Source organism: Ranitomeya imitator, chromosome 6 (genome assembly GCF_032444005.1).
Source record: "Ranitomeya imitator isolate aRanImi1 chromosome 6, aRanImi1.pri, whole genome shotgun sequence".
Lineage (NCBI taxonomy): Eukaryota > Metazoa > Chordata > Amphibia > Anura > Dendrobatidae > Ranitomeya > Ranitomeya imitator.
Genome location: NC_091287.1, coordinates 415,538,018 through 415,564,530, shown reverse-complemented (window position 1 = coordinate 415,564,530; position 26,513 = coordinate 415,538,018). Strand labels below are relative to the sequence as shown.

The window sequence follows — 26,513 nt, the reverse complement described above, 5'->3', positions numbered from 1 at the left end:
TTAGCAGGTTTAATAAGATGCAAATACGGTAAGTTAGAGCCTTCAAACTTCAAACAAGAGCAGGATTTATTAACAGATGCCTAAATCTTACAAACCAAAAAGTTTTGTTGCTCAGTTAAATTTTTATAAATTTTAAGCATAAAAGTGTGGGTCAATTATTATTCCAACCCTAGGTTTAATATTTTGTGGAATAACCTTTGTTTGCAATTACAGCTAATAATCGTCTTTTAAAAGACCTGATCAGGCCGGCACAGGTCTCTGGAGTTATCTTGGCCCACTCCTCCATGCAGATCTTCTCCAAGTTATCTAGGTTCTTTGGGTGTCTCATGTGGACTTTAATCTTGAGCTCCTTCTACAAGTTTTCAATTGGGTTAAGGTCAGGAGACTGACTAGGCCACTGCAACACCTTGATTTTTTGCCTCTTGAACCAGGCCTTGGTTTTCTTGGCTGTGTGCTTTGGGTCGTTGTCTTGTTGGAAGATGAAATGACGACCCATCTTAAGATCCTTGATGGAGGAGCGGAGGTTCTTGGCCAAAATCTCCAGGTAGGCCGTGCTATCCATCTTCCCATGGATGCGGACCAGATGGCCAGGCCCCTTGGCTGAGAAACAGCTCCACAGCATGATGCTGCCACCACCATGCTTGACTGTAGGGATGGTATTCTTGGGGTCGTATGCAGTGCCATCCAGTCTCCAAACGTCACGTGTGTGGTTGGCACCAAAGATCTCGATCTTGGTCTCATCAGACCAGCGAACCTTGAACCAGTCAGTCTCAGAGTCCTCCAAGTGATCATGAGCAAACTGTAGACGAGCCTTGACATGACGCTTTGAAAGTAAAGGTACCTTACCGGCTCGTCTGGAACAGAGACCATTGCGGTGGAGTACGTTACTTATGGTATTGACTGAAACCAATGTCCCCACTGCCATGAGATCTTCCCGGAGCTCCTTCCTTGTTGTCCTTGGGTTAGCCTTGACTCTTCGGACAAGCCTGGCCTCGGCACGGGAGGAAACTTTCAAAGGCTGTCCAGGCCGTGGAAGGCTAACAGTAGTTCCATAAGCCTTCCACTTCCGGATGATGCTCCCAACAGTGGAGACAGGTAGGCCCAACTCCTTGGAAAGGGTTTTGTACCCCTTGCCAGCCTTGTGACCCTCCACGATCTTGTCTCTGATGGCCTTGGAATGCTCCTTTGTCTTTCCCATGTTAACCATGTATGAGTGCTGTTCACAAGTTTGGGGAGGGTCTTAAATAGTCAGAAAAGGCTGGAAAAAGATAATTAATCTCTAAAATCAAGAAAGGCTGGAGTATAAATCTAAAATCACCCTACCAACACGCAGACGTCGTGACAAAAAAATTTAAAAAAGAAACATCTTTAGGTAGAATGGCAGCGGGTCCATTCAGAACACTTTCCTTAGAAGACGTAGTGGTATCCCCGTTGGGATTAGTGCCAAAAAAGGAACCAAATATATTCAGACTAATCCACCATTTGTCATATCCAAGGGGCAGGTCAATAAACGACAACATCGACGCAAAACCAAGTACAGTACTATGTACTGTACCTCCTTTGATATTGATGGGGCGTTCCGGTTACTACCTGTGCCTCCAAATAGTGTCCTCCCATTGGGCTGCTTCTGTGAAGGAGCATGCTACATAGATCGCTGTTTAGTATTTCACAGAAGAGAATATAACAATTTGGGGTAAATCAGACTTAGCTCACAGAAAAATTCCCCAAAAGAGAATTTCAAAGATACCATAACATTAAACCTTTATTTAAAGCAATTATTAAAACCATATGTGTGCACTTGCAAACCCATCACCAAAAAACAAGCGTACTACAGGAAAGGCCAGGACAGTGCCAAGCCCTACACTCACTGGATGCACCCTACCTGCCTGCGGAGGTTGGCACCCTGTATCCTGCTCTGTGGCGCCCCCGTTCCTTGTTGGCTCTCCCTACTATCCCTGTTTTTCCCTGCTGGGATAGGGGACAGAAATATTCATGCACTCAGTGCGCAGATAGGAATAACTTGAGTCAATAAAGATAAATCAGTATGACTATCTAACTAAAGCTATTGTTCTAAACTAACTTGGTAAACTGTGTCCCTAGTTTCTCATAGTAGAGCTCTAGCCTTATTATTCTCGATCATTAAACAAAAAGACTAAAGTAGGCAAAGGTGCTCCAGTGTTTCTTTGTCAGAATCTAGGACTAGATGCATATATCATCTCAGTTGGTTTTGCACATGCTGGGGATATTTCTTAGGGTGTTATCCTAACAGTAGAAAAAGGTACCTGCTGTGATATCCAATCATACCTCACGTTGCCATACAGTGTTTTGATATCATGCCGCAACATAAGCACATTAGTAGGTACTTAGAACAGCCACCATTGTGCCATTGGTGGATGTAACAATAATATATTTACAACCCCAGTGTAAACCAAACCGTTAAACCACATTGCTCAGTATGTCCTATATCAAAACTATATCCCCTTGGATAGATCGCTGTTTGCCTGGGCTAGATGCAGTTAAAAATTAGTACTTAGATAAACAGGCGGTGCAGCTTGTTTCATGGGTGGGGTACTCTGCTGAGTAGCACAAAATTCTACTAGGCCCAAAAGGATTTCCTTGGCTAGATACAGTTAAAAATTAGTAATGAGATAACTAGGCGGTGTAGCTTGCTTCATGGATGGGGTACTCTGCTAAATAGCAGAAATTGCTACTAGGCCCAAAATATTGCATGGGCTAGATGCAGTTAAAAATTAGTACTTAGATAAACAGGCGGTGCAGCTTGTTTCATGGGTGGGGTACTCTGCTGAGTAGCACAAAATTCTACTAGGCCCAAAAGGATTTCCTGGGCTAGATGCCGTTAAAAAATAGTACATAGGTAAACAGGCGGTGTAGCTTACTTCATGGGTGGGGTACTCTGCTGAGTAGCACAAAATGCTGCTAGGCCCAAAATGATTTCCTGGGCTAGATGCAGCTAAAAATTAGTAATTAGATAAACAGGCGGTGTAGCTTGCTTCATGGGTGGGGTACTCTGCTGAGTAACAGAAATTGCTACTAGGCCCAAAGTATTGCCTGCGCTAGATGCAGTTAAAAATTAGTACTTAGATAAACAGGCGGTGCAGCTTGTTTCATGGGTGGGGTACCCTGCTGAGTAGCACAAAATTCTACTAGACCCAAAAGAATTTCCTGGGCTAGATGCAGTTAATAATTAGTACTTAGATAAACAGGCAGTGTAGCTTGCTTGATGGGTGGTGCACTCTGCTGAGTAGCACAAAATGCTACTAGGCCCAAAAGGATTTCCTGGGCTAGATGCCGTTAAAAAATAGTACATAGGTAAACAGGCGGTGTAGCTTACTTCATGGGTGGGGTACTCTGCTGAGTAGCACAAAATGCTGCTAGGCCCAAAATGATTTCCTGGGCTAGATGCAGCTAAAAATTAGTAATTAGATAAACAGGCGGTGTAGCTTGCTTCATGGGTGGGGTACTCTGCTGAGTAACAGAAATTGCTACTAGGCCCAAAGTATTGCCTGCGCTAGATGCAGTTAAAAATTAGTACTTAGATAAACAGGCGGTGCAGCTTGTTTCATGGGTGGGGTACCCTGCTGAGTAGCACAAAATTCTACTAGACCCAAAAGAATTTCCTGGGCTAGATGCAGTTAATAATTAGTACTTAGATAAACAGGCAGTGTAGCTTGCTTGATGGGTGGTGCACTCTGCTGAGTAGCACAAAATGCTACTAGGCCCAAAAGGATTTCCTGGGCTAGATGCTGTTAAAAAATAGTACATAGGTAAACAGGCGGTGTAGCTTGCTTCATGGGTGGGGTACTCTGCTGAGTAGCACAAAATGCTGCTAGGCCCAAAAGGATTTCCAGGGCTAGATGCAGTTAAAAATTAGTAATTAGATAAACAGGCGGTGTAGCTTGCTTCATGGGTGGGGTACTCTGCTGAGTAGCAGAAATTGCTACTAGGCCCAAAGTATTGCCTGCGCTAGATGCAGTTAAAAATTAGTACTTCGATAAACAGGCGGTGTAGCTTGCTTCATGGGTGGTGTACTCTGCTGAGTAGCACAAAATTCTACTAGGCCCAAAAGGATTTCCTGGGCTAGATGCAGTTAAAAATTAGTACTTAGATAAACAGGCGGTGTAGCTTGCGTCATGGGTGGTGTACTCTGCTGAGTAGCACAAAATGCTACTGGCCCAAAAGGATTTCCTGGGCTAGATGCAGTTAAAAATTAGTACTTAGATAAACAGGCGGTGTAACTTGCTTCATGGGTGGGCTACTCTGCTGACTAGCAGACACTGAAGCTTTGGAGCAGACCTCTGAATCCCAGGCCATAGTATGAGTAAACAACTCTGCAGACGACCCGCCCACCTGGAATTGATGATGGCAACGTCATGTAAAACACAGCAAAGGGACTCCAAAAAGAGTCTCCATTTTTTCCAAAAATTCGTCCACAGACACCACTTAAGTGGCATCAATTTCGCCAGAGTTTTTTAAAATGGTTGGTGAGGTGATTTTCAAAAATCATCAAGCTTTTAGTCTCCCCAGGATGACACAGGGGTAGAAAAGTCCTTGCGGATCAAGGATTTGATCATCTTGATGACCGTTAGTCTGTGTACATTGTCACTGGACAGCCGTGTGCGCTTATCTGTGAGCGCACCACCAGCAGCACTGAACACACGTTCAGAGAGAACGCTGGCTGCGGGGCACGACAAGATCTCCAAGGTGTGAGTGGTGAGCTCAGGCCATTTTTCAAGATTGGAAGCCCAAAACGAGCAAGGGTCCAGTTCCACAGTCATGGCATCGATATTTTCTTGGAGATACTCTTGTACCATCTTCTCTAGGCGTTGGCTATGTGTCAGACTTCTTGTCTCCTGTGGCCCTGCAAAGGATGGTCTAAAAATATCTTGAAACGATTGGAAAAAATTGCTGTTACCACCAGATATGATGTTACTGTTACGGTTTGAGTGATGACTCGATAGTCCCACGGTTGGCAAGTGAGAACTTAGAGATTCACTATGTGCACCACTGGTGTTTTGTGGAAAATCAGATGTAAGATTCTGTAACAGTCTTTGCTGATACTCCTGCATGCGTGAATTCCTTTCTATGGCAGGAATTATTTCAGCAAATTTACTTTTGTACCGGGGATCTAAGAGTGTGGCAACCCAGTAGTCAGCATTACTTTGGATTCTGACAATCCAAGGGTCATATTGCAGGTAGTGCAGCAAGAAGGCACTCATAGGAGGACCAAGTCCTTGATGTCTTGGTGGCGGCAAGGTGAGAATCATGTTTCCTTCCTCTGCCCTCTCCTCCCAACATCGCACAACATAAATTTGATCAAGGTCTCCCTCATCTGATGAGTCTTCCATGCCCAGCACCAGTTCGTCCTCCACTTCTTCCTCGCCTCCTGCACCTTCTTCAACAGTTTGGCTGCTACCATGCGCCCTCGGTAATGCCCCTTCACCAGCCTCTAATGCCAGCCGCCTTTTTGCTGCCGACCGTCTGGACCTTGGAGATATTATCCCTTCCGTATAAGACTCCTCCTGTTCCTCCTCCTCCTCTTGTTCCACCACTTGACTCCGAATTCTGTAAATCACCGGAATAGTCATGCTGAAAATGGCATCATCAGCACTAAACATCTTTGTCGCTATTTCAAAACTGTGCAGAAGGGTGCATAGGTCCCTGATCTGAGACCACTCCTGCAGCGTGATTTGCCCCACCTCTGGATCTCATTGATCCAGGCTATACCTCATAACATATTGCACCAGGGCTCGTCAGTGCTGCCACAGTCGCTGCAACATGTGCAGAGTTGAATTCCACCATGTGGGCACATCGCATTTCAGCCAGTGAACTGGCAGGCCCAACGACTTCTGTAGAGATGTAAGTCGTTGAGCTGCGGGATGCGAATGGCTGAAGTGAGCACACAGCGACCGTGCCCTCTGCAGAAGCCCATCTAGTCTGGGATAGTTGGATAAAAATTGCTGGACAACCAGGTTCAAAACGTGAGCCATACAAGGCACGTGTGTGACATTGCCCCGGCAAAGGGCCGCACCCAGGTTTGCAGCATTGTCACACACGGCTTTCCCTGGCTGCAGGTTGAGTGGAGACAACCATTGATGGAACTCGGTCTCCAAAGCTGACCACAACTCCTCAGCTGTGTGACTCACATTTCCCAGACATGTAAACACCGCCAGATGCCATTGAGCCCTGGTGACAGCATAGTAAGGAGGTGTGCAGGATTCCTTGTGCGCAGTTAGAATGCGGGTGGCATTACCAGACAGGCTTTGGGTGCAGGTGGAGGACGGAGAGGAGGTTGAGGAGTCAGAAGCAGTGGAGGAACTTCTAGATACAGAGGATCGATGAGCAACTCGTGGGGACGGCAAGACTTGGACTGTAGCCCCTTCTCCTGATGTCACCATAGTTACCCAGTGCCCAGTCACCGACATGTAACACCCCTGTCCATGTCTACTCGTCCAAAGTGTCTGTGGTGAAATACACCCTGTCACACGCAGAGTTTCTCAAGGAAGCAGTGATGTTGTGTGCAACATGCTGGTGTAGTGCAGGCACAGCTTTCTTTGAGAAGTAATGACGACTGGGCATCTGGTACTGGGGCACTGCAACGGACATAAGGTCTCGAAAATCCTCTGTGTCCACCAAGCGGAAAGGCAGCATTTCTGTAGCCAACAACTTACAGATGGTGAAATTCAACCTCTTAGCTTTGTCATGGCTAGGAGGAAGTGGTCTTTTACTTGTCCACATCTGAGGGACTGAGGGCTGGCTGCCGTGCTTAGACGGGGTTGAGTAGGGTGTCCCCGGCAAACTGCTGGTCTGTGAGGAAGATGCAGGCGGAGATGTTATATTGCCTTGATCAAAATGTGGTCTCGATGTTAGAGAGCGCTCAACACCAGCAGTTGTTTCCACTTGCATATGTCCTAATGACCTGCCAATCACACTGGGCTGCAACCAAAACGATGTGCGACTGCTGTCCCCACAGTCACAGAGGATGAAGAGGACGCGGATGCACTTGATGGGGAAGATGGTGGTTGACCTGGCCCACTAGGCCGCATTGTAGCACAGTGAGCTTCCCACTGCAACTTATGCCTCATATCCATGTGACAGTTCATGCATGAAGTACTCAAACTAGTCTTTTTTGGTCTCTACTGAGATTTTGGTGACAAATCTTACAGACAACATGAGTTGGGTCATACTTTGCGATCTCAAAAACTGCCCAGGCTATGCAAGGCTTAGAGCCCGTGCGACCTGAAGAACCACCACGACTTGTGCTCAGAGGCACAGTTGGGGCTGAGGATGCACTTGTTGATGTGCTTCCAGTATTCCGTCTCTGTCCAGGAAGGTGCAACCTAACCTCGTCATCAGACTCGTCACTAGCATCCTCCTCCACCTCCTCTGCTGACCTCATTGACTGGCGGACTGTGCATTGACAGTAAGTGGGGTCTCCATCCTCATCATCATCATCCTGTGTGTTCTCACACCCGTTGTCCTCAGAGCCAACCTCTTCCTGCCCTGACCGAAAAGTCAAGTTTTCGTTCCAATCAGGTATCTCAGTCTCATCATCATCTTCCTCATTGTCTCCACCAACAGGAGTTACAGTTTTGGAACAAGGGTCTACATTATGCTCAGAACCTTCTACATCTGGGCCTTGATCCGACTCACAAAGATTCTGGGCATCAGTGCAGATCATTTCCTCATCTGGATTCACAGAAGCTCTGGAGCAGACCTCTGATTCCCAGGCTATAGTATGAGTAAACAGCTCTGCAGACTCAACCATCTGTGTTACCCCATATTCAGACGGGTGGGTGGAGACTTGGGAGCTGTGAGAAAGCAAGTGCGATTGGGGTGACACCTTTGAGGACTGGAGTAGTTGTGATGTTGAAGTTGACATGGAGGAGAGCCCACTTGAACGAGCACTTGATATCCGTTCAAGCACCTGCTGTTTTTGTTCCTCATCTTGAATTTGTAGCAATGCTTGTAAGAAAGGGATCATATCAGATTTTCCACGAAAAAAAGTAGACATCTTACTTTGGCTGGAAGATTGTCTTTCTTCTGCAGATGTTACTGTTGCTTAACCACCTACCCCATGGAAACTACCTTTTTTTCCCTTTCCAACACGCCTATTCCCCTTTCCACCACCAGCAGCAGGCCTTTTGCCACTCATTTTGGTGCTTAACTAATTGGCAACTCTATCTGTAGTTGTTGGTACAAAAAACGATGGTACTAGGCCAAAAAGGATTTACTGGGTTACATGCAGTAAAAATTTAGATACACAGGCGGTGTAGTTAGCTTCACAGGCGGGCTACTCTGCTGATGTGCAGACACTGCTCCTAGGCCCAAAACAATTTACTGGGTTAGATGCAGAAAAAATTTAGATACCCAGGCGGTGTAGTTAGCTTCACAGGCGGGCTACTCCGCTGACGTGCAGACACTGCTCCTAGGCCGAAAACTATTTACTGGGTTAGATGCAGTAAAAATTTAGATACACAGGCGGTGTAGCTAGCTTCACAGGCGGGCTACTCCGGTGACGTGCAGGCACTGCTTCTAAGCTCAAAAAGGTTTACTGGGTTAGATACAGTAAAAATTTAGATACACAGGCGGTGTAGCTAGCTTCACAGGTGGGCTACTCAGATGACTATCAGACAATGCTACTAGCCCAAAAGGATTGGCTGAGCTAGATTACACCAAATGCTATGAAAAACACTTGCACAGCACTGGCACAGACCTGCCTGGCAAAAAGTGCTATGAACTGTTGTAACCTACCCTGAAAAGGGCAGATATTACAACTAGTCCCAACTCCCTAAACCTATCTCTCAGAAAATTTGCTCGCAAAAAAAGACTCTTTGACTGTATAGGGCCCACAGCAGCAGTGGTGCCGTCTAACAGTAGGCTGCAGCAGTGAGGAAATGGTCGCGACGGGGAAAATGGCTGGTTCTTATAGGGCAAGGACATGTGACATACACAGCTAATGACACATGCCCTGCTTGTGTGCATCACATGCAAATTGCTGTGTGTGCGCGCACTGCTGATAGGCTTAGAGACTGCACCGCCTCACTGTAAATGTGGGGGAAAAAAAATGGAGATCAGCATTATTTCAGTACAGATCTATCCCCCGCCCCCCCACCCACTATACACTGAAACAGTCTATTAACAATGATAAACAGTTTTAATGTGAAAATCAAGTTAGTCTTTTGGTGAGCGAACAGTTATCGAACAGAAACTCGAACAGCCGAATTTTAACCCCTTAGTGACAGAGCCAATTTGGTACTTAATGACCGAGCCAATTTTTGCAATTCTGACCACTGTCACTTTATGAGGTTATAACTCTGGAAGGCTTCAACGGATCCCGCTGATTCTGAGATTATTTTTTCGTGACATATTGTACTTCATGTTAGTGGTAACATTTCTTCGATATTACTTGCGATTATTTATGAAAAAAACGGAAATATGGCGAAAATTTTTAAAGTTTTGCAATTTTCAAACTTTGTATTTTTATGCCCTTAAATCAGAGAGATATGTCACGAAAAATAGTTAATAAATAACATTTCCCACATGTCTACTTTACATCAGCACAATTTTGGAAACAAAATTTTTTTTTGTTAGGGAGTTATAAGGGTTAAAAGTTGACCAGCAATTTCTCATTTTTACAACACCATTTTTTTTTAGGGACCACATCTCATTTGAAGTCATTTTGAGGGGTCAAAATGAAAGAAAATACCCAAGTGTGACACCATTCTAAAAACTGCACCGCTCAAGGTGCTCAAAACCATATTCAAGAAGTTTATTAACCCTTCTGGTGCTTCACAGGAATTTTTGGAATGTTTAAATAAAAATGAACATTTAACTTTTTTCACAAAAAATTTACTTCAGCTCCAATTTGTTTTATTTTACCAAGGGTAACAGGAGAAAATGGACCCCAAAAGTTGTTGTACAATTTGTCCTGAGTACACCGATACCCCATTTTGGGGGTAAACCACTGTTTGGGCGCATGACAGAGCTCGGAAGGAAGGAGCGCCGTTTTGGAATGCAGACTTTGATAGAATGGTCTGCGGGCATTATGTTGCGTTTGCAGAGCCCCTGATGTACCTAACCAGTAGAAACCCTCCACAAGTGACATTTTGGAAACTAGACCCCCCAAGGAACTTATCTAGATGTGTGGTGAGAACTTTGAATGCCCAAGTGCTTCACAGAAGTTTAGAATGCAGAGTCATAAAAAAAATATATATATATATTTTTCCACAAAAAGGATTTTGTAGCCCCCAAGTTTTTATTTTCACAAGGGTAACAAGAGAAATTCGACCCCAGAAGTTGTTGTCCAATTTATCCTGAGTATGCTGATGCCCCACATGTGGGGGTAACCCATTGTTTGGGCGCACGGCAGAGCTCAGAAGGGAGGGAGCACCATTTGACTTTTTGAGTGCAAAATTGGCTATCGTGTTTGGAGACCCCCTGATGTACCTAAACAGTGGAAACCCTCCAATTCTAGCTCCAACCCTAACCCCAACACACCCCTAACCCTAATCCCAACCTGATCCATAATCCTAATCACTAACCCTAACCATAATCACAACCCTTACCCCAAAACAACCCTAATGTCAACCCTAACCATAACCCTAATCAAAACCCTAAATCTAACACACCCCTAATCCTAATCTCAACCCTAACCTCAAACCTAACCCTAATCCCAATACACCCCTAATCACAACCCTAACCTTAACCCTAATCCCAAACCTAACCCTAATCCCAAGCGTAACCCTAATGCCAACCCTAACCCTAATACCAACCCTAATCCCATCCCTAACCCTAATCCAAACTCTAACCCTAACTTTAGCCCCAACCCTAGCCCTAACTTTAGCCCCAACCCTAACCCTAGCCCTAAGGCTACTTTCACACTTGCGTTGTTTGGCATCCATCACAATCCGTCGTTTTGGACAAGAAACAGATCCTGCAAATGTGCCCGCAGGATGCGTTTTTTGCCCATAGACTTGTATTGCCGACGGATCGTGACGGATGGCCACACGTCGCGTCTGTCGTGAACTGGATCAGTGTTTTGGCGGACCGTCAGCACAAAAAAACGTTCAATGTAACGTTTTTTTGTACGTCGCATCCGCCATTTCTGACCACGCATGCGTGGCCGTAACTCCGCCCCCTCCTCCCCAGGACATAGATTGGGCAGCGGATGCGTTGAAAAACTACATCCGTTGCCCACGTTGTGCACAATTTTCACAACGTGTGTCGGTATGTCGGGCCGATGCATTGCGACGGCCCCGTACCGACGTAAGTGTGAAAGAAGCCTAACCCTAAATTTAGCTCCAACCCTAACTCTAAATTTAGCCCCAACCCTAACCCTAAATTTAGCCCCAACCCTAACCCTAAATTTAGCCCTAACCCTAATCCTAGCCCTAACCCTAGCCCTAACCCTAGCCCTAACCATACCCCTAACCCTACCCCTAGCCCTAACCCTACCCCTAACCCTACCCCTAGCCCTAACCCTACCCCTAACCCTACCCCTGACCCTACCCCTAACCCTACCCTTAACCCTACCCCTAACCCTACCCCTAACCCTACCCTTAACCCTACCCCTACCCCTAACCCTACCCCTAACCCTACCCCTACCCCTAACCCTACCCCTAACCCTTACCCTAACCCTAATTTTAGCCCCAACTGCTCTTCTCCTGCCGGCCGGCAGATGGAGACAGATGGTGGGCGCACTGTGCATGCGCCCGCCATTTTCTTTTGCCGGCAGCCAGGAGGAGCAGCAGGAGGACCCAGGGACACAGGTGAGTATGGCAGGGTCCCCGAATCCCCCTATTTCTCTGTCCTCTGATGTGCGATCACATCAGAGGACAGAGAATTACACTTTGACTTTTTTTTTTTTTTTTGCGGTCGCTGGTAAACAGTTAATTACCGGCGATCGCAAAACAGGGGTCGGTAAAACCGACCCTGATCATGCTCTTTGGGGTCTCGGCTACCCCCGGCAGCCGAGACCCCAAAGATTCTCTCGGTGCCGGCCGGCGGGCACACTGCGCATGCGCCCGCCATTTTGAAGATGGCAGCGCCCACCGGGAGCCACGAGGAGCATCGGGGGAGATAGGTAAGTATTGGGGGGCTACCTGGGACCCCTTTTCTCTGTCCTCCGATGTGCGATCACATCGGAGGACAGAGAAATTAAAAAGAGATCGCGTTTTTGTTTTTTTTTGCGATCGCCGGTAAACGGTTAATTACCGGCGATCGCAAATGCGGGGTGGGTTAAAAAACCCCCGAATCATGTTCTCTGGGGTCTCGGCTACCCCCGGCAGCCGAGACCCCGGAGAAAATCCAACTCTGGGGGGCGCTATTTACTTTTTCCACAGCGCCGTTAATTAACGGCGCTGTGGTTTAAGTACCCTTAGCGGCCGCCGTTAAAAGGCGTATCGGCGGTCGCTAAGGGGTTAAGCAAATTGTTCGAGTTCGACGAACGACTTGAACACCTCTCAAAACACCTCGAATTTGAAATTGGGGAACAGTTCAACTCGAACACCGCTCATCTCTAATCATCATGGCATCTATTGAGAGGTGGGAGTATGCTGAAATAGCTGGGTGAAAACTAGAAATGACATGGAAGCCAGGTGAGGAAGGGTAAAACAAACTGATGACTCCCACTGAGTTGATGAACACGATTCATCATTTGTGATTTATTGAGGTCACTTTTCTTTTTTTGGTCTTCTGATGTTTCCTGATTTTTGTTCACCAAATTATTCAAAATGGCGTATGCGGTTCATCAAAAATGCACTAAATGGGTAGCTCCTGCAAAACCCTTATTCCGGTGGATGAGGGGAGGAAGACTGGAGTTGGATATGCCAAATGGAAATGGGAAATTTGGTAATAGTCGTATTTTGTGATTCTATCTAAAACATCTGGATAAGAAAAAAATATTGAGGGAAAAAAAGACTTAACAAAGAAAGACAAGATTAAGGTGCAAATACTAAAGTCACTAAAAAAGCAAATGACACTTGTTTTCTAAGCAGAGCTCTGTGCAGTCAGTGCCTGGTATTGCAGCTGACTGCGATGCCAAGTACTGGTACTACAATTATATGGAGCTGTGCCTTGTATATAGTGAGGAGTCCCCTTCAATTGGTTGATTATTTGGATTCATACCGCCACCAATTGATGGCCTATCTTAGGAGTTAATATCTTATCCTAGACAACACCCTCTAATAACTTTATGCCAAATTTCTGTGACATATTTAATGAAAAAAATATATACACTTTCTAAAATACATCAATAAAACATATAAAATGATGGTGTATTATATTTAGTGATCCTGACAAGTTATAGAAAGTAGAGTTCATGAAAGTGTAGTGAATTGTTAAGATTATGGTCTCTGCAACTTCCTTGACAAACACAAAGCCTTAATTGACTATCAAGCTTGAGGAACTCTGGATTGTGATTGGTCAGGAGAGTTCCAGACCATTGAGAATGTGCTGTACCAGCACCATGGATTCTTTGAATGCATTAATTTGCATATCAGCTGTAGCAATAGCGGAGCATGATGATGACATTGCATTACTTCTTATGTTGTGTTTGGGAACTAATACAAAATTAGACTGTTAAATGTAAAGCAGCAATGTGATCCAAACAGTTAATTATGCTAACGGAATAATAAATATTAAATGCACATTAAAACAGAGCACATTATTGTACAAACATCATTGTGTCTCATGTTTATTTTCAGTTTTTTCCCTAATGCAATCTTTATGGAAAAGTATTTACTGACAAACTTAGTAATATTTGTTTACTGTTACTGAACATGGGAAAAAGCTAGTCCAAGTCATGGAGGATGTTTTACCATGAGAGGATGTGGGGGGAAAGAAAAGGGATAGATGGTATTTCACGATAGGACTGGCGAGTAAATTGGGACCAGGGGCACCTTTCCTGGCCCTAGCACTAGGGGGCGCCCTAACTCGCCCTGTTCCCCGGGATGCCACAGATGGCAGGATGCCGGGGCCCTCCGCCCTTGCCCTGTCTCCTAACTGCAGCCCTGTGTCTGTCCCCTTTCCCCACCCGGGGAAGAGAGGCACTACTGTGTACCGCAATACACCAACCTGACAGACAGGGGAACAAAGACAAGGGTAAAAGAAAATTCCACTCACACAAATATACTCTCACAAATAACTGAGGTATTCACCAGTGTGTGAAGGACGGGGGACGAAAATAAGGCAGGTAAGGATGAGGAATTTCCAAGCGTACAAACCAAGCAACAGTCGCACAATAAACTCCTCCAGCTCTCCAGACATCAGCTCCTCACTCTTCAGGTCTGTGTAGCAAGTGCTTCTTCTCAGCGGTAAAGCAGGAGCCATCAGATGCTGCGGTCTTCTGGTACTGCTCTGTCGCTGTAACTCTGTGACAGGGTAACTCTTAAAATCAAAGGGCCTTTCTCATTGGGCAATGATGGCTCGAATGATCTTTCATATGAATATTTATCGCAGATCATTGCACAATGTGAACCTGCTCAATGACCAAATAAAAAAACAATAAAAATGTTTGTCTTTGATTTAATCTATAAACCAGATTTAATCATTAGCATTTGTGACAGAGGCGTAGCTATGGGTTCAGCCCAGGGGGTTGGGGCAAAACATTTGAGTGGGCCTCCAACCGGGTAACCCTGATTACAACTATGGTGGTGCAGCCCAATCGTGGGTATATGGGAAACTCAGCAGATCACCACGCTGTTACTGGAAAAAAATCTCTACAAAGACCAAGATCTACATTACCACCATATAATGACCATACAGTGGTATACCAGTGATGCAGAACATGTAAGTGATTACAGTAGTGCAATTATAGATCGTGTCCTACCTCTGACGTTCTTTCTAATGAAGTGGTTCACTTTAACTCTTTTCCATCTGGCCCAGACCAACGTGACAACTTCTTCCAGCCAGGACCCGTCTGCAGAGACTACAACAAAGACACATTTGACTTTTCACATTTCCAGCACCATCCCCATCTATTTTCAACCTGTAGAAACTCAGGAAATTGTAAGTGTGGAAAGAGGGCACCACCAAATATTAGGCATCAACCTGTGGCATGTTGAAATCAGACATGTAGAAAGACAAGAAGAAGCAAGAAACACGCTATGTACACAGGATCATCTATTTATTTAATTACCTTAAATTGTCTGTCATCCACTTCCGTCTGGACGTCCTCGAATCCCACAATCCACTGTGCCACACAGGAAGTACGCCGACCACCATATTGGAATATTCAAGTGATCGGTATTCCAATATGGCACCCCCTGATGGTACCAGGCCCTTGCGCAGTACCACCAGTAGGACATCGCTGGTGCCCCTGCTGCTAGGACTCCCCCTCCGCAAGAACCCCATGCCGCAAGGACCCCTCCGCACCGCTGGGATCCAGACCCCCAATGGGATCCTGCCCTCCGCTGGGATCCAGGTTGCTGCTGGAATCCAGACTGCCGCTGGGATCCCGCCCTCCGCTGGAATCCAGACAGCCGCTGGGATCAAGACCACCGGGGCACCCTCCCCGTCGGGCAGCCGTAGAAAAATGATTCACTGCGCAGCTGTGACCTTGGAGTCAGAAATGCTTCCAGGGGTGATCCTCATGATGTTCCTGTTTCTCAATATATAAAGTGGTGGGTGTCTCAATATGTAAACTGCTGCTGGTACCAACCTATTGCATGGTACCACCAGTGGAACACTGTCGCACCACACACACACACTATATATGCCACACGCACCACACACACTCACACTGTATATGCCGTACACACCACACACACACTCACACACACTCACATTTACATTCACACACTCACACATTCACACTCTTACACTCACACTCACTCACACACACGCTTACTCACACACGCTCATACTCACATTCACACACTCACATTCACACTCATGCTCACACATTCACACTCACATTCACACTTACACGCTTACACTCACACTCATGCTCACATTCACACGCATGCTCACACTCACATTCACACTCACACGCTTACACATTCACACGCATGTTCACGTTCAAACTCGCACTCACATTCACGCTCACACTCAACTTCATGCATACACACACATACTCACGCAGCCTCTTGCACGGTACCACCAGTGGAACAGTGTTGCGAACATGCTGCCGCCGGGGTCAGCCGAATGATTCACTGACTGCTGCCATCTTTGTACAGGAGGAGCGCATGCACAGTTTTAATGTGACCACCACTATCTGTCTGCACAAAGATGGCAGCGGTCTGATTTACTGCTCCTGAGTGAATTATGCGAATCACTGGGCTGATCCCGGTGGCAGATGCGCGATGTGTCTACAGGCAGAGGAAGCTGGTCACATTAAAGGGATTTTTCCATGAAGGAGTTAATTTTGAAAATTGACTGTGTCTGACCGTGTATGGAGTATACCACATCTCCTGGGCAGTGGAAGAAGCAAAAGATAATACGGACATTACAGCAGGGGATCACAGTGAATTCATTTTGTGAGGTAAAATATTTCACTGACTGTTTTTAAAAAATATTTTACCTCACAAAATGTATCCTCTGCGATCTCCTGCTGTAATGTCAGTATTGTCTTTTGCTTTCTCCTCTGCCCAGGAGCTGTGGTATGTTCTGTACACAGTCAAACACAGACAAATTTTAAAATGAACTTTCGTTCGTGGGAAAACCCCTTTAAGAAGCAAATATCAGCGCCAACATTGCTCCTCCTAAAAAGTACGCCAATGATAATGAAAGGAAAGCAGCAAAGGCACAACGTCGAAGACAACAAAGGGCAAATGAGACTCTTGAAGAGCAACAGCATCACTGGGACAAAAACAATGCATATAAGCGTAGGCGTCAAGCACATGAGTCCCCTAATGCAAAAGTCATTAGATTATCACAGGATGCCATTAGGTAACAATAGCGCTGCATGCCTGCCCCCATCGTATCATTACTGCTCTCCCGATGCGATAGTATCGGGCCTCCATCTAGTGATAACTAGATAACTACATGAAGTCTTTATTGAAAAACAATTATAAAAGTAAAAAAATGACCCCAAGTAACAGCAGCCCCAAACCGCACCCATTAAACAACCATAATCAAAGATATAAATATTGTAATATTATACACAATATATCACCAGAAACCACAGATTGAATATTTGCATATGTAGTCTGCAATGGTATGTATAAATATCAGGGACATGATATATTCATAAACAGAGGAGAAAATGGAGTCTCTGAATAAGCAGGAGAAAATATGAACAAGGTAACACGATTTCAGTTCGATACTTATGAATAATATACTATGAATCCATGTACACAACAATAATTATTTTAACAATATTACAATTTTTATGAGGAAAGTAAAATATCACAAATCCTAATGTACGTATACCATATGTCACATACTGAATCTGAGTTGCAATAATAATAAATCCCGTGGTTCAGATGCTGCACTATACGAAATGTAATCCCCAAAGACAAAACACTATGGGAAACACTATATAACAAATTCTAAATATCAGACATCAAATAATGTCAGCCAAAAGACCATAGTGTTAGTAGATCCATAATATAGAAAGACACAGATACTCAAACAACAGAACAGATTGTGCAGGACACATAATAGTGTTTTTTTCCTTAGGACTAAATGCTCAGTGGCCGATGGAAAAAATCAGAGACAAAATTGGCAATGCAACTCTATGGTCCGTGAAGAAAAATCATCACATGACATCTGAGTGTGGTCCGGTTTTCACGGAATGACAGAATGCCGGAAAGAAGCAGGGCGCGTCCGAGGGTGAGTATATACCTAATAGGAATATACTCACCCTCGGACGCGCCCTGCTTCTTTCCGGCAGCCTTCCTTCCTAAGAATCAGCGCTTGAAGGACCTTCGGTGATGTCGCGGCTCCTGATTGGTCGCGCGAGAGGTCACATGGGCGGTTGCGCGACCAATCACAAGCCGCGACGTCATCTAAGGCCCTTCACGCGCTGATTCTAAGGAAGGAAGGCTGCCGCTTAGTACCAGGGCGCGTCAGAGGGTGAGTATAGCAATATTTTTTATTTTAATTCTTTATTTTACATTTAAATATGGATTCCGATACCGATTTCCGATATTGCAAACATATCGGGAATCGGTATCGGAATTCCGATACCAGATTCAGAAGATCGCCGACCTCATGGCTGACCCCACACAGGGGTCGGGTTTCATGAAACCCGACTTTGCCAAAAGTCGGCGACTTCTGAAAATGGCCGACCCGTTTCGCTCAACCCTATTTGGAATCTCTCAGCAATAGATTGTCTGCGGATGACGACTTGTCTGCAATCCATTCCCATTTTTTCTCATTCAAAATATTAAATAAGTCTGGGAGCTTCAAAAGCCTAAAAATAAATAAATTGGGGGCGTATTGAACTTAAAATCGCAAACAACAGTAATGCAATAACTCAATTTTCCATAATTGTATTCGTCCCAAGTAAAATAATACCAGAATGTTGTCTTCTATTATTTACTCACCAATAACATGTATGGGTATGACTAATTTAGGAACCGGGTGACCTTGGTGTGCTACTGGACCCTGTGATGTATCGGAGGAGGCCACTGACTGTGGCGCAGTGGATAGCACAGCAGTCTTGCAGCGCTAGAGTCCTGGGTTCAAACCCCACCAAGGACAACATCTGCAAAGAGTTTGTATGTTCTCTCCGTGTTTGCGTGGGATTCCTCCGGGCTCTCCGGTTTCCTCCCACATTCCAAAGGCATACTGATAGGGAATTTAGATTGTGAGCCCCATCGGGGACAGCGATGATAATGTGTGCAAAACTGTAAAGCGCTGCGGAATATGTTAGTGCTATATAAAAATAAAGATTATTATTATTATATTACATAGTAACATAGTTAGTAAGGCCGAAAAAAGACATTTGTCCATCCAGTTCAGCCTTATTGTACATTTGCAAAAAATAATTGTACAATAATGAAAATGACTTATAAGACAATAAGGTATTGCAACACTCTGTCTTTGGCTGAACTTAAAATTCATCCAGATTCTAAAATATATTCTCCTATTTCTAAACCCCATAACTACTCTCATCGATTTGGAATCCCCAACAGCTTGTTAAAGTTAATCTAAAACTTCTTGGATTGTTGCAATTGTATAAAACTATCCAGTTGGTCAGTTCCACTTGACAGCTACCAGCTTTGTCGTTCTGTTTGAAGGATCAAAATGTATCTTCTAGACCATAGACGATTACTCTTTGGAGGCAGGGATTTCAACCAAAGCTAATGCAAACTACTTGTCCATGTACAACAGACACACAGAATTTTCACTGTCATGTTCAAAGACAAAATAGGCCTATAGACACCTGCTGTTCTGCAAAGCTATAAGGGAAAGGCCATGATCCTCAAAGATGCTCTAGTATACTGCAATATTCACAAGTGAAAAACTGATATTACAAAACCCATCATATGTATTAAAATTCAGTAATTCCTAATTTCCTCACCATATTGTGTAAACAGTCAAGGGACTAGATCTGGTACTAGTTTTTGGTAAATGCATTGGATTAGAAGCTTAAGGAAGGATGAAATGATTTTATAGGAATGTGTCATCAAAAAATGACCTATTGTTTAAATCAGGTCTTTGTATTAAGTATATGGATTTATTTTTACATTTTTGTAAATTTTTTTCCCATATAACATTATGTATTAAAAACAAAAAATATAAATCTTTCAATATTCACAGTCTACTGGAGCTTTTTAAGACTCACTCTTTTAGACTTTTTTGACTTTTGTACATTAGTCAAAATGCAGAGACCACAACCCTTTCTTTTGTTTTGAAGTGTGCAAAGGTCAATGTGAAGGAAGGGAGCATGTCAGCTGTGACATCACCTATTGTGATTGGAGGATCCTGTGTTATTAGCTTGGTATAGATATGTTACCTGTCATTGTAATCCTTCCTCTGCTGATTAGGAGCCAGGGGCGTAACTATAGTTGGCGTGGCGGTTGCAATCTCTCTCAGGCCCTGGAGTCTAGGGGGCCAAAAAGTGTCTTTGCCCATATGAAAAGACCAATACGGTTAAAGACACATGAAAGTTGGGGGCCCTATTGAAGATTTTGCAAGATTTTGAGGTTGAAGTTACGCCACAGAAGTGAGCATGATGAAATCTCTTCCTGAATGGATAATGGGCTTTCTGAGATTCATGAAAATGATTTTTTCCTTTTTTTAAATAAAGATTGCTATAAGATAAAAAAAGAACATTGTGAATTTTGCTTAAAAAAAAACATATGACACATAAACCTGATTCAAACAATAGGTCATTTTATGAAGATAGCTTCTTTTTAAGAGGATAAGAGGACAAGAACTTGGTTAATACAATTTTATTGCCACTTTTTCTTTGCTAGCATGTCAAGAATGAACTAGAATGAAGAGACAAGAAAATGAAAAAAAAAAAAAAAAAAAAAAAAAATATATATATATATATATATATATACTTAACAAAAAAGTGAAACAACGGAAAATATGTCTTATATTCTAGGTTCTTCAAAGTAGCCACCTTTTGCTTTGATGACTGCTTTGCACACTCTTGGCATTCTATTGGTGAGCTTGGTGAAGTTCCAATACTTTTATTCCATGTTTGAATATATATATATATATATATATATATATATATATATGTGTGTATATATATAATATACAGTTAGGGCCAGAAATATTTGGACAGTGACACAATTTTCGCGAGTTGGGCTCTGCATGCCACCACATTGGATTTGAAATGAAACCTCTACAACAGAATTCAAGTGCAGATTGTAACGTTTAATTTGAAGGGTTGAACAAAAATATCTGATAGAAAATGTAGGAATTGTACACATTTCTTTACAAACACTCCACATTTTAGGAGGTCAAAAGTAATTGGACAAATAAACATAACCCAAACAAAATATTTTTATTTTCAATATTTTGTTGCAAATCCTTTGGAGGCAATCACTGCCTTAAGTCTGGAACCCATGGACATCACCAAACGCTGGGTTTCCTCCTTCTTAATGCTTTGCCAGGCCTTTACAGCCGCAGCCTTCAGGTCTTGCTTGTTTGTGGGTCTTTCCGTCTTAAGTCTGGATTTCAGCAAGTGAAATGCATGCTCAATTGGGTTTAGATCTGGAGATTGACTTGGCCATTGCAGAATGTTCCACTTTTTGGCACTCATGAACTCCTGGGTAGCTTTGGCTGTAAGCTTGGGGTCATTGTCCATCTGTACTATGAAGCGCCGTCCAATCAACTTTGCAGCATTTGGCTGAATCTGGGCTGAAAGTATATCCCGGTACACTTCAGAATTCATCTGGCTACTCTTGTCTGCTCTTATGTCATCAATAAAAACAAGTGACCCAGTGCCATTGAAAGCCATGCATGCCCATGCCATCACGTTGCCTCCACCATGTTTTACAGAGGATGTGGTGTGCCTTGGATCATGTGCCGTTCCCTTTCTTCTCCAAACTTTTTTCTTCCCATCATTCTGGTACAGGTTGATCTTTGTCTCATCTGTCCATAGAATACTTTTCCAGAACTGAGCTGGCTTCTTGAGGTGTTTTTCTGCAAATTTAACTCTGGCCTGTCTATTTTTGGTATTGATGAATGGTTTGCATCTAGATGTGAACCCTTTGTATTTACTGTCATGGAGTCTTCTCTTTACTGTTGACTTAGAGACAGATACACCTACTTCACTGAGAGTGTTCTGGACTTCAGTTGATGTTGTGAACGGTTTCTTCTTCACCAAATTAAGTATGCGGCGATCATCCACCACTGTTGTCATCCGTGGACGCCCAGGCCTTTTTGAGTTCCCAAGCTCACCAGTCAATTCCTTTTTTCTCAGAATGTACCCAACTGTTGATTTTGCTACTCCAAGCATGTCTGCTATCTCTCTGATGGGTTTTTTCTTTTTTTTCAGCCTCAGGATGTTCTGCTTCACCTCAATTGAGAGTTCCTTTGACCGCATGTTGTCTGCTCACATCAACAGCTTCCAAATGCAAAACCACACACCTGGAATCCACCCCTGACCTTTTAACTACTTAATTGATTACAGGTTAACGAGGGAGACGCCTTCAGAGTTAATTGCAGCCCTTAGAGTCCATTGTCCAATTACTTTTGGTCCCTTGAAAAAGAGGACGCTATGCATTACAGAGCTATGATTCCTAAACCCTTTCTCCGATTTGGATGTGGAAACTATCATATTGCAGCTGGGAGTGTGCACTTTCAGCCCATATTATATATATAATTGTATTTCTGAACATGTTTTTGTAAACAGCTAAAATAACAAAACTTGTGTCACTGTCCAAATATTTCTGGCCCTAACTGTATATATATATATATATATATATATATATATATATATATATATATATTTATTTATTGGGACAAATATGGAATGAATTAGACCTTGGGATAACGATCATTTGCTTAAATTGGTGACACACAAAGGACTTTCACTCCTGCACGATGGTTTGGGTTTAAAACTGTCAGCGAACCGCTTTCTTATCTTTATGTTCAAAAAGAGCTAATGCCCCAGAGGGCTAAATAAATCCTGGGTCATCTGATGAATTATATTACAGCTCCTTAGCTCCCCAGGCCTGGTGACCCGCAATAGAGATGGGTGAATTCGAACAGTAAAGTTTGGTCTCTGTACCTTAATTCACTGCTAGCACAGTGAGAAAAAGTCTCACAGTGCAGAGGCAAGTTCACCGCAGTTCAAATTCACCGCAGTGAAATTCTCCTGATGATCATCAGTTTTGCCTGGCTGGTTATCAAAAATACAGGGGAACCCATGCAGTTTATTTTTATTATTTACTTAGGACGCAAACGCAGGTTAATGAATTCTCCCATTAGCCACCGCTGTAGTCCCATCATCTGATGCCAGTTACCCGAGGTAAACTTTTTACCTCCAATCACAGCTGCGGGCTCACGCTGTCATTTCACAGCTTGGGAACTGCAGCTGTCTGATCGGCGGTGATGATAAGAAGCAATGTTTGCACATGACAGTGAGGCAAACAGTGGATGTCCGGGCCCCCCATTCAAGTGAACGGGGTCCGGGTACTGTTATGGTACCCGAACTCAAACTTGTTTCTTTACTGTTTGGCCAAATCCGGCGTACCCAAAAAAATTATAAAACGCGGTAGCTCAGTGGTTAGCACTATTGTATCGAATCGCTGGAGTCCTGAGTTGAAATCCCATCAAGGACAACATCTACAAAGAGTTAGTATGTTCTTCCCATGTTTGCGTGGATTTCCTCCCACACTTCAAGACTGATAGGGAGTTTAGATTGTGAGCCTCATTGGGGACAATAATAATACTGTATGTAAAATGCTGCGGAATATGATAGCGCTATATAAGTAGTGCATAATAAATAAAAATAAATAAATATCCCATTCTTCATTTTGATAATGATGAACTCCACATAGGCTGGCAGAACCTGTTCTTCAAGCTGGCAGTCAATATATGTACACAACGCAGCTTTCTAAACAAGCCTCCTCATTTGCCTAGCTGACTAGTCCAAGGCCAGTTCCCAGTGGCATCACATACCCCACTGCCCTTTACTGACAAGTCTTTTTTCTATGTACAGTATGTGTGTGTGTGTATAGGGGGAGACCTGTCAGTCAACAACACAGGGGCAACTTGAAGCAGCCAAGGCCCTGGCATTTAGACTCCTCATCCAAAACGCACAGTCTCCAGCTTTTAAAGGTGTGGTCTCTATCAAATATTGCAGAAAAATATATTAGGCTGCAATAAAAAGTAGCATGAATCAGCTATCAAGTTCGTTTCAAGCGTTGTTGCTTTCTAAGTTTTAAAAAATGATATAGGGGATGAGCTTTTTATTAGCAGTGATGCTTCACAGGAAAAAGAATAATGGTTTCCAGGTGTGAGTAAGATGATGACCACTTTATTGAGAGAGACAAACTTACAACGCGTTTTGGCTCTAATGAATGATCCTTCATCAGGTATTCAGGATTATTCTTCCAAGCAGCATCGCCACTAGGAACTAGTCCATCCTGTAATTTTTTCTTTCAGATTGGGATCAAAATGAACAATTCTGGCTGTTGGACTGAAATAGCTTGAAGCTCTTTGATTTTACACTGTATCTGGTGGTATCGGCAGTGGAGTGGTGCCCACTTATCGCACAGCATTATAAGATGAGAGGAATACCTCACTATATGCTTGATAGATAATTTCAGTCTCCTTATACTGCACTTGGCATCTTTTTTTCCTGCAGCATTGTGCTTTGGTGCACATCTCCTACTCATATATCTATTTTATTAGTGATATTATTTAATGATTCTTCATTTACAAATCGGCAAAATTGCTCAAACTGTTCCGTTTTGACATCTGTATGTGGATCCATATATATTTTCATCTTTTCTGCAGAATTTGCAATAACAGTTTCTTCTATTCTAGGCATTGTATGCTTTGTGATTCTCGGGATGTGATCCATTTTACATGATACCTTGCGTCACTTTTCAAAATCGACTTTCCCTTCTAGTTTAGGTGCATGTTGACATGTCGCATGTCCAGAGCGAGGCAGATTAATAGGGAGTTCGGTGTGGAATTTTCTATCCTGTTATTGTTCTCCCTCAGCGTTTGATGGCTGAGTTAATTCTCTTTAGTTTTGTCATGCCCTGAAGAACACATTGCCAGGCTATGATAAGCTGTACAAGGAAAAAGAAGGAAAAACATGATGTCCATCAAAGTCCTAACCTTGCATTTTAAATGTTTTGCTGACCTGACGCGCAGCTCTTAGGGCCTCGGAGGATTCCTTCTATCAAACAAAAGCCCAAAACAAAAAGGTTCAATATGTCCTAAAGCTATCGGTTTTGAGTTAAACTGGGTGAAGTAGAAATATTTTACTCATCAGCTTTGCAGTCACAGAGTTTGCTTCAGCTAGAACAAAACTGCTGAGGCATTTAGAGAAAATTAACCCCCCATCCTGGCAGCCAGATGTGACTGGTTTCTGATGAATGCACATGAGTGGGCTGAAAAATCAAGAGACTGTGAAATTCCTGTCAGGTCTGTACAGTGCAGAATGGGCTATTGACTGCTTTCTATATTTCCCTCCATCATTCTTCTTGAACACTGCCATTAATTTCCTTTCCTGCTCTGGCTTGTGGGTTTTTTTTTGTTCACCCCCTCCTCTTCTTTCTTTTTCTTTTTTTTTTAGATCTCGGTGCTGCAGAGCAGGATGCACCGGGCTATGGTGGAGTTCTTCAAACAACGAGGCCTCTATAACCAGGCTGGGCTGGCCAGGTTCCAGGCAGCCTCTCAGGGGAATGCTCAGAAAATATTAGCTGTGCAGGTAGGTGATTGCATAGTGGTAGGAAAGACCATTCCGATCTAGATTGAAAAGCAAATGATGGATAGTGTGATGAAGCACTTAAGCCATATCCCATCAGGATTTTATAAAAATTTAACCTCTTTAATAAACTGGAATGGCGTGCAGGATGAATTCAATAGCAAGCGGAGATTTCCTGACGCACCACGCCTTCAGCTACATGTTCACACGCTTAACATACGGTATATACATATTTGTGTATACACACGGTATTCTACAACAGTGTTTGTGATATTAAACAGTTTTAACATTTCTAGTTCAGCAACAGAACAACCTGTGACGTATGCACGTACAACATACCCCTTAACATGATCGAAAACAAGGTCCTGTGTGATACCCGTTAGGCTGGCTATATTCACACATGCTTATTTAAAAGCCGAGTGCTGTCAATCAAAAAAACTGATAGCACTCACATCAATGTTATTCAATAAAGCAGCTCAGATGGCTGTTGTTTTACACTGATAGATTATCCGTGAAAAAAATATCAGCGTGCTCTAGTCTGTTCTGTATTTCGGATGAGACACACCTATCTAAGTCTATGAGAGCGCAAAAATAATCAGAGCCCATACTGATCAACCATATAGCATCTACTTTTCACAGATACATTGTAATTCTTAAAGGGGTTGTATCCTTTCAATTAAGAGGCTATTCCCATCTCCTATCCCAATATGTAGAAGAGATAATAATGAGAGCAAATACCTCCAATTAGAAATGTAGTATAGTTCTTCTGATAAGCTATGTTTCATTCCTCATATGCAAGGCATTGTGGTACCTTATGAATCCATGGTTACAAACACAAATATAGTGACAGTTAGTTAGCTAGTTGCTAGTGGTCATAACCATGGATAACGTAGAAATAAGAAGTTGGATAGCACTCACCGATCCTCATTAACCCCTTCATGACCCAGCCTATTTTGACCTTAAAGACCTTGCCGTTTTTTGCAATTCTGACCAGTGTCCCTTTATGAGGTAATAACTCAGGAACTCTTCAACGGATCCTAGCGGTTCTGAGATTGTTTTTTCGTGACATATTGGGCTTCATGTTAGTGGTAAATTTAGGTCAATAAATTCTGCGTTTATATGTGATAAAAACGGAAATTTGGCGAAAATTTTGAAAATTTCGCAATAGTTAATAAATAACATTTCCCACATGTATACT

The 26,513-nt window shown here is 43.4% G+C and overlaps 1 protein-coding gene across 1 annotated transcript in view; it reads left to right on the top strand.

The window, feature by feature from the left end:
* CCDC178 (coiled-coil domain containing 178) overlaps positions 1–26,513 on the top strand; it is a 787,921-nt gene that overhangs the window by 611,993 nt on the left and 149,415 nt on the right. Inside the window, exon 20 of the mRNA XM_069731267.1 lies at positions 25,184–25,318. Coding sequence (XP_069587368.1) covers positions 25,184–25,318 — 135 coding nt within the window. The remainder of the gene's footprint in view (positions 1–25,183; positions 25,319–26,513) is intronic.